The sequence below is a fragment of the Camelina sativa genome, chromosome 20, assembly GCF_000633955.1.
Source record: "Camelina sativa cultivar DH55 chromosome 20, Cs, whole genome shotgun sequence".
Taxonomy (NCBI): domain Eukaryota; kingdom Viridiplantae; phylum Streptophyta; class Magnoliopsida; order Brassicales; family Brassicaceae; genus Camelina; species Camelina sativa.
In genome coordinates, this window is record NC_025704.1 from 13,748,649 (window position 1) to 13,758,323 (window position 9,675).

General features: G+C 33.4%; 1 protein-coding gene and 1 pseudogene across 1 annotated transcript; both read right to left on the reverse strand.

Moving 5' to 3' along the window:
• LOC104770737 (DUF724 domain-containing protein 8-like) lies at positions 1-3,060 on the reverse strand. The gene is given in 6 exon segments (XM_019241680.1): positions 1-912; positions 1,057-1,155; positions 1,298-1,449; positions 1,543-1,609; positions 1,828-2,304; positions 2,433-3,060. Coding segments are annotated over 6 exon segments (1,884 nt in total). The 5' UTR covers positions 2,898-3,060; the 3' UTR covers positions 1-288.
• LOC104770738 lies at positions 6,888-9,346 on the reverse strand (annotated as a pseudogene).

The following is a 9,675-nucleotide window of genomic DNA, read 5'->3' on the forward strand; positions in this document are numbered from 1 at the left end:
GAAGGGAATCAAAAGTGTTAACTCCATAAATCACTCTCTTTTGTTCAACAAAAACTGTATAAAGTATTAAATATATTGTTCTACTTGAAACAAACAGAAAAACTAAAAGAAAAATCTATCCCTAAATATTCCCCCGCGACAGGGGTCCTAGTTAACTAGTTAAAACTTAAAACTAAACATCATTCACCATCCGTACAAAAGGGCCAACCTAGTCTTTTCAATTACAGAAATCTAAGTTTTCATTTACACACTAGAGAATAATTAGCTTAGAGGTCATATCACTTTTTTTTACCATGGAGCCGATGCAGTTGTCTGAAACTCAAGCTTCCCATCATCAAGCTCTTGGACAAGCTTTGCTGCTAATGACTTACTCTGAGCTATCACTTTCTCCGTTTCTTCATTCAGCCTCTGCAGCTCCAGAATCTTGCGCTCGTTCTCAGCCTTTAGGCACTCTTTCTCTGCAGCTACTTTCTCGGCATTTTTGAGTTCATCTGTGTTCTCTGATTGCCTATCTCTGAGAGACAACAGCCTACTGATCCGTAACTGAGGTGCTTTTACATTGAACCCGTGTTTCTCTAACTTGGAAAAGGAATCACTGAGGCTTAGTAATGAGCACATGGGATCGTCGTGTTGCAGAGCTTTGACTTCCTCAAGTAAACCAGAAAAGGTAAGCATCATACCAACCGCAGACATTTCACGGGAATCTTCTCTAGTCTCCACCAACGGGATGAAATGAGGATTTTGTGGGACTGTTTTAAATATCTCCATTGATTCAAGTGTCTTCCAAATCGGTAACTTCTTCTCAAAGGGTAAAACCATTGTTGTATCCTTTGCTTTGTCTTCCTCAGCACTAGCAACAAAACAAAGGTTATCTTCTCTTTTCCTCTTTCGACTAATATCTTCGCTATTTCCCTGCACGGAAGTTGATCATCCCAAATGTGAAATATCAGTCAGTAGATAAATAACAGTAAAGAGGATTAGGATAATAAGTGACACCAGCTAACAAACTACAGAGAAAGTGAGAATTGTAAAGTTAAAGCTAAGAATTAACTTTACATTTTCTTGTGTTGAATCGTCTCCCGAGCCATTCTGATTCCTAGGAAGTGTCTTCTTGGGGAGTTCCTTTCTTTGAGTTTTAGCTTCTACTTGTATCAACTGTGGAAGTTGATCATCCCAAATGTGAAATATCAGTCAATAGATAAATAACAGTAAAGAGGATTAGGATAATAAGTGCCACAAGCTAACAAACTACAGATAAAGTGAGAATTAGAATCTTTAAGTGAAGGGTTAACATTACATTCTCTTGAGATGACTCGTCTCCCGAGCCATTCTGATTCCTTGGAAGTGTCTTCTCGGGGAGTACCTTTCTTTGAGTTTCAGCTTCTACTTGTATCAACTGTGGTGTAGTTATGCCCGGAGGTGGAGTTAAAGGTGGATCAGATTCATTTGCTGGAAAACGGTGACAGATCAAATTTTCATGATACAGTAACTGAAAATGTATTTGGAGAACCCATTAGATTTTGGAGAGTGTTACCAACTTACCATTCGTCACAGAACCCTCAGTCTCATCTCCTGATCCCTGACTCTGAGTTGACGACGATTCCCTTGCCTGCAACATTTAACACAGATTCAGAAGCAACAACAGGATGATAATAACAATACAAAGACTTTTAAATGTAAACCATCATTACACATCAAAAGAAATGGCAGTTTCAAAAGAGCTAAGTTTGTGCTAAAGCTGAAAATGGCAGTTTCATATTTTCAAGATTCTTGCATACAATTCACACAGATTAGTCATTATTGACAAAGAAAATGCTACAATAATACCTTCCAAAGGCCATCTTCCCAAAACTTTAAAGGCCTAAGATCCGAGTGTTTGAATGGAAACTCCTTATTTGTCGCCTCTAAAAGCACTGTATACCATTTATAACGGAGAGTTTCAATCACTCGTCCTTGACGCCATCCCAAACCATAAAGAAACACCTCTACGTACTCCTCTGGCTGATACTCATCAACCGAAATAGAAGGCGGTGTAGGCCTAAGACTATGGAAATCAACAGTTTTGTTGAGTTTTGCCTTGTTACTATTGTAGCTCGAGGACTTATCACAGACCCTGACTATATACCTATACTCATCATCATCATCATCATCCTTATCAGCATCATCATCATTATCAGCATGGTCTTTAAACTCTTGAATAACCATTGCAGGAACCCAAACGACTTCCGCATCATCTACAACAGAGCTAACTTCCACCACTGTTCCAGGACTAAACATAGGCTTCTCAGCCAACCGCCTCAAGAACTGACAGTAAAGTTGAGTTATATTCACACGAACCAAAACATTAGAAGAAAAGACAAAACATAGAGTGGTAGGGGAATCAACAAAAAATAAAGAAGCAAATTACTACAGAACAAAATTCGAATTATTACCACTTCATTAAGTTTTGGTTGTATGTTCCAACCTTGGTCTCTCCAGTCAAGATGGAGCCTCAAATGCTTAACCTTAAACTGAATGACACCAGGTGGTCAAACAAAGCAGACCAAGAAATTGGCATCATCAATGTTTTTGACTAAAAAACCAGTCACCCACGAATCTTTAAAATCAGCCTCGACGATGGTGCCTATGCGAAAGTAGCAATCTGGCTCTACTCTGGGAGGAACCGGTCGGTATATGACTGAGGGAATTGTCAAAAATCTCGAAACAGGAGTTGAGAAGTCGTCCTTAAGCAACTGAACACACTTCTCTGGCGCTTCTTCCACTACAATGGCTTTATACCAAACGTCTTGTAAGATATTTCGATTTCTATACTTAGATTCGGGTACCTTTCTATAACAGACTTCGAATTCACAACCTACCTCCATTGAAGGACTCTCGTCCATAGCGAACCTCCCCATCCTTGAAAAACCCTAAAAGTGAAGAACCCGAAAACCCTAAAGAGATAGAAGAAGAAGAAGAAGAAGAAGAAGAAGAAGAAGAAGCGACTCTTAATTTCATCCAAATCGATCGGTAGTCACCGCTATAGTATTACCGACGGAAGAAGGCGGCGCGATTCTTTTTAACTGTGGGAAAGCACAAATGTACGGTTAATTTTGTTTTTTTTTTTTGTTTCTTCTGAGAAATATAACCAAATTACAGTACATTTTTTTAGAAAAAAATTAATAAGAGCATATCCACACAGTAAAAATCTTTTAATTTATTAAAGTTTTTTTTATGGTGAATAATTTATAAAAGTATTTAATTTATCAGTTAATTAATAATTATTGAATATAGAGAGATTTTCTTGATTTGGTAATTTTTAAAAAAAAAATAAGATTTAATCTTTAAAACAAATATTTCATTAGAATCAATTTCAATAAAACTATTGGAAATCAACACTAACAAATATTAATGAAAATTTAAGATTAAATAACGACACAAGAGTCATATTTTACTAAAATTTTACATATATATATATATATATATTGATAATTTTATATGGTTATTAATTTATAGTATTGAAGGGACTATATATTTACATAAGATTTTGAAAAAAAATTGTTATCTTTTTTAACAATAACTAAATACGGACCCGCACAGTACGTGCGGGGATATTTTCATAAGTTTTTTTTATTTCTAAAAGAATTTGTTATATTGTTGTTAATTACAAATTTGTTTTGTGGGTTTGTTGAGAGTTTTTTTTGTAAAAATATTGTATTACAAATATTATGCATAGTTGTAAAATAAAAAAAAAAATAGTATGCATAGTTGTAAATTAGTTTCCGGGGATAAATTTTTGGATCAATTTTAACATAAAGTTTTTCTTAGTCCTTCATACATATTACAATTACGTTTGGCAAAGCTAATGGTTGTTGTAAGTCTTCTAGATTCGGACCCGCACATACGTGCGGAATTGATTTCAAAAACTAAGTTTACTATCCTGTATGCATTATATTATATACATGTGAGGTAATACTTGTAAACATATTTTTTAGGAATCAACATTCATAATCCAAACTTGTACCTGTTTAGTAATAGATTTGTTTTTAGTTCAGTTTATACAAACAGAATAATTAAATTCGTTTTTGTTATAAGTAAACGACAAAAAAAAAGAGAAAGGTGGTATATCTATTTCGAGATCTCAGATTCGTCTCATCCCATATATATCATGTTTTCTCATTCATAACTATAGTTTAAATAATAATTTACTGATTTAAAATATTATATTTTATTCCAACAGATTAAAAAATAACTAAAAGATTTGGTATAACATTTATAACCCGAACGTATATCAGTTGGGCATTTGGTACAAATTATTTCATATCTATTACAAATTATTATAAGATTTTAATACTATAGATTAGATAATATATACCTGAAAATTTATAGATTATATTTACTTATTTGGTTTATCATTGTAAGCTCGCAAGTAACCTGAAAAGCTGCGGGTTCACTGGAAAATTAAATAAATCTCGTCCTGTTTTCTTTCTCCCAAAATTTTATTTCGAATTTTAGTTGTCCAACCTTAATTAGTGATGTAAGTATGCATGCTTTGAATTAATTTTGTGCCAAATAGGTAATATAAAAATGAGTTTGGAAAAAGAAAAAAAGCATAATTTAGAGTTTTTTTTTTAAAACAATTCTTCTAAACATTTCAGTAATTTATATTACTGAAATTACTGTTGGGTTTTAAACGGCCCAAGGAAAAAAAATTCTGTCAAGAACTTTACTTTTTTTTTTCCGTCAAAGACGCATGCGGTTCTTCATCCTTCCTCTATCAGTCAAAGCAAGGCTCATCAGTCATCAACGTTAATCAGGTTCTTACAATTTTATTATTCTCTTGTTTTGTGTATGTTATTAAAGTTTTGAATCGAAGTGTGTTTTTAATTGTTTAGTTTTCTGTAAATTGTTTGTCCAACAAAAAAAAAGAAAAAAAAAAGTTTTCTGTAAATTGTTCTCAAACTATAACTATGAGAAACTGAATGACTCAGTGACTTCAACATCTTAATTTTTATTGTTTTCGCAGAATATCATTGTCACCATCACAACTCTTATTTTCTACGATTATTGATCTAGAATACCAAGTCTAGTAAATGATTAAAATTAAATATAAACTTTTTCTTGCAAATCCGATTATGGGTTCTAGGCATAATATTAAAGTGATGCTCGATTTTGTTAAAACTATTCTGATAATAGATGATTTGAATGACCTTTCTAATACACTTTTTTTTTGCCGTCAAATATACTCTCTTACATTGGAAAGAAAGACAAAATCAGTTTCTTTTTTGTCATGTTAATAAGTTAGACAAAAAGCTAAGCAATATGGATCTAGGCAAGAGAAGCATATGCAAGCACCTGCCATTCCATAGAAATAAGAGGTTAGTAATTTAATCCTCGTAACTTCTCATTTGAAAACTAATCAGAATAGATTTGAATTAATACTAAATAAACTTAGACAAAGTAATTTTTGAAAATATAACTCCTACATGTAAACCTTGTGAACCTTATAGTTATATGTACACTGTAGATGGTATCCTTTTCAACATAGAGAATTGATTGAAAATAGCTTCCAAGTTCCAACTATGATCATGATAGCATGCATCTGCCATTGCCTCTTAAATCTGTAATCAAAGAGAAACTTGCAAATCAGAAACATAATTCTTCTCAATTATTTTCCAATCGAGTTTAATCACAAATCTCTCTAATTCTTTGACATTTTTTTCTTCACTCCATCCTAAAATTGAGAAGTTGTGAACAGACATATAGAAGATTAAAACAAAAAACATTTAAAATAAAATTTGTTTCATCTATTATGCTGTTTTTTTTAACTTAGTTTTCTTACACATAAATGATGTATTCTCACATCATCATCATCGAGTATCATCTTCAAGGTTTCTTCTAAGAAAGTTGTATATTGCCTCAAACTGGGTACAATCTTCACTTGTATATTCCAAATCATTGTTTGCAGCCATTTTTTTTGTTTTTTTTTGGAAAAAATTTGTAATTTTAGATGGTTTGCAGTATTCGAGATGAGTTACACCTTCATTACGTCTACTGTATTTATAGTTGTAGGGCATGTTTAAAAAATTATTTTCTAGTATTTAAGATTTAATCATATCGTCTATAATTATAATTGGTAAGTTGCTAAAATTTTATATATAAGAATATTTCGAAATCGTTTAGAATATGGTAATTATCCGAAATTTATGTGTAAATTGTCAAAGATGATATTTTATTAAAGGAATAATTTTTTAAAGGAAAGATATTATAATATTGTAATCTCCTAATCGTAACAATATAATTTGAATTGTTATATGTTACATTAAAGGTTGACATGCTAAATACGTGGGTAGATTTGTGGGAAGATTTGTTTAACTTTAGGAAATATACACTTTAATATCGTGCAATCATATTGTTTGGCTACAATTTTTATTTGTTCTCTTTAAGTTCATCTACACTAAAATATCAATTAATACCTGTTTGGCTCTGATTTTTTGGCTAACCGTAATCCATTTAATATATGTTTGGCATTTCATGTAATAATTTTTTAGTATATGTTACTTATTAAAAATGCTTCCCTTTTAATAGTATAGATTACTATCTCAAAAACTACTAACCCAATTTGGAACTGGAAAAAATTATTAATTTATAGTGACTATTAACTTACTGAGTATTAATTTATAAAAGTTTTCTTGCAAATGAAAAATAGATTCATCTCAAATTTTACCACATTTGAGTGGAAAGTGTAAAATTCATTATTCATCTCTAAAGAAGAGAAAACAAATAGAAGAAAATTTTGCATCCACTCTACAGTAGAGTCTCTACTAGAGAAATGAGTATATCAGAGATAAATCCCTAAGCATAACCGCTGAACCACACGAAAAGTGGTTGATTTAATTTTTAACTTGTTAAAACTTAAAACTAAACATCATTAATCATCCAAAAAGGGCCAACGAAGTCTTTTCAATTACATATAAGTCTAAGTGCAGAATAGAGCGACTAGCTTAAAAAGCTCATATAATTTTTTATCATATCACCACGGAGCAGATGCAGTTGCCTGAAACTCAAGCTTCATATCATCAAGCTCTTGGACAATCTTTGCTTCACATGACATACTCTCAGCTATCTCTTTGTCCATCTCCTCATTCAGCCTTTGCAGCTCGAGAATCTTGTGCTTGTTCTCAACCTTTGCACTCTCTTTCTCTGCAGTCACTTTCTTGGCACCTTTGAGTTCGTCCTCTTTCTTTGATTGAATACCTCTAAGAGTCAACAACTTGTAGATTCTCGACTGAGCTACTTTTACATTGAACCCGTGTTTCTCTAACTCGGCCAAGGAATTACTGATCCTTATGAATGAGCTTATGGTCTCCTTGTGTGGCAGAAGTTTGACTTCATCAAGTAAACCACAAAAGGTAAACATCATACCAACCGCAAACATTTCGCGGGATTCTTCTCTAGTCTCCACCAACGGTTTGAAATGAGGACTTTGTGGGACTTTCTTAAACACCTCCATTTGATTCAAGTATCTTCCAAAATGGTGACTTCTTCTCAAAGGGCAAAACCATTGTTGTATCCTTTGCTACAGAACAAAGGTTATCTTCTCTTTTCCTCTTTCGATTAATATCTTCGTTATTTCCCTGCACGGAAGTTGTCAAGAGGATTAAGATGATAAAGCCACCCGCTAACAAACTAGCGAGAAACTGAGAAATGATAATGTAAAAGCGAAAAGTTCCACTTTACATTCTCTCGTGTTGAATCGTTTTCAGCCTTTACTTGTTTCAACGGTGTTATCGTCATGCCTGGAGGTGGAGTTACATGTGGATCAGATTCATTTGCTGGAAAACAGTGGAAATTATAAGATCAATTTTTCATGATATAGAAACTGAAAATGTGTTTGTAGAATTCGCTTTGATTTTGGAGAGTGTTACCAAACTTACCATTCATCACAGAATCACCCATCTTATCTCCTGATCCCTGAGTTAAAGACAATTCCCTTGTCTGCAACATATAACACAGATCATAAACCATAACAAGAAGATAACAAAACAAACACTTCCAATGCAAACCATTGTTACACATCTAAGAAATGTAGTCAAAGGAGCTGAGAAGTTCTAAAGCTACAATGACAGTTTTCTTATTTCCATTCTTGCAACGAATTAGTCACTATTGACAATAATCTAGTGTTGGACCGAAACCAGTGAATAAAAAACGTTAAATACCTTCCAAACACCATCTTCCCACACCTTCAAAGGCCTAAGATCCGATTTTTTGAACACCAGTTTCTTCTTTGTAGCCTCCATAAGCAATCCACACCAGAGCCTTCCCACCATTGGTATTTGACTTTCCGTAACCCGTCCTTGACGCCATCCATAACCATCATGATACACCTCTATGAGATCATCCACTTGATACTCTTCAACCCGAACAAAAGGTGGTATAGGCCTAAGACTACGCAAATCGACCGTTTTGTTTGGTCTTCCCTCATAACTCTTGCGGATCAAAGGCATATCCTTGACAATATACTTAAACTCACCATCATCATCCTCTCTAAACTCTTTAATAACCATTGCAGGAACCCATACGACCTCATCAGCTTCATTTATCTTAGACCTTAGTTCCACCATTGTTCCAGGACTAAACATAGGCTCCTCAGCTAACCGCCTCAAGAACTACCAATAAAGTTAAAGTCTTTCATTAACATTAGAGAAAAACAAAACTTTCGGTAACAATAGCAAGAAAGATACAAAATTGAGAAGCAAGCAACCCTCAAAAACTCAAATTACCTCTGAATTTTGTGTTGATCCAATGATCCACCATGAGTATATCTTCTCATCGACCCACTCAAGATGAGGTCTCAACTGCTTTCTATCGAACTTAATGATCTCAGATAGCGAATCAAAGAACACCAAACACTTGTCTGTACCAACCTCTTTGACCACAAAACCAGTCCACCAAGCATCTTTGTAATCAGCGTCGACGATGGTGCCAATCTCGATATCGATGCAAGCTTGCACATTTTTTGGCGGGATGGGTCGAATCAAGACTTTGTCTCTGAGTTCGTTAAGGGGAGTGGAGAAGTCATCCTTAAGGAACCGAACACAGAGTTCACTGAGCGGTTTTGCTTCGATAATGGCTTTGTACCAAACGCCTTCAGTGCCATTGTTTTTGTAAGAGATTTCGACTTCACAACCTTCTCTCAGTGATAGCTTTTCACTCGGAAAATGTTTCTCCATGATTGATTTACTCACAGTAAAAAGGGAAAAAATCGAACCTTTGTTAGACAGAAACCCTTAAAACTGAAGAAGACGGCAGTCGTGCGTTAACTGCAAGGATAAATGTATTTTCAATTTGTTTATTTTTTTAAATAAAGTTTTGTGGGTTTTCGAAACATAACCAAAGATTGTTTTTAAATATATACATTTTTAAAAAAATATCTATGACAAACCATTTTTTGCTGAAAATTGAAAGAATAGATGTTTGTATATTCTTTAAACTTCACTTTTTTAAATGTTGATTAAATAATTGATGCATTTAGAATTATATATTTTACCTATACAATGAGGTTAAAATTTTGATATTGGTAAAAAGTATGTAAAGAATCAAGATAATGACCACACAAAAAAAAAAAACAAAAGGTAGAAAAAAAAAGTATGTAAAGAATCAAGATAATGACCACACACAAAAAAAAAAAAAAAA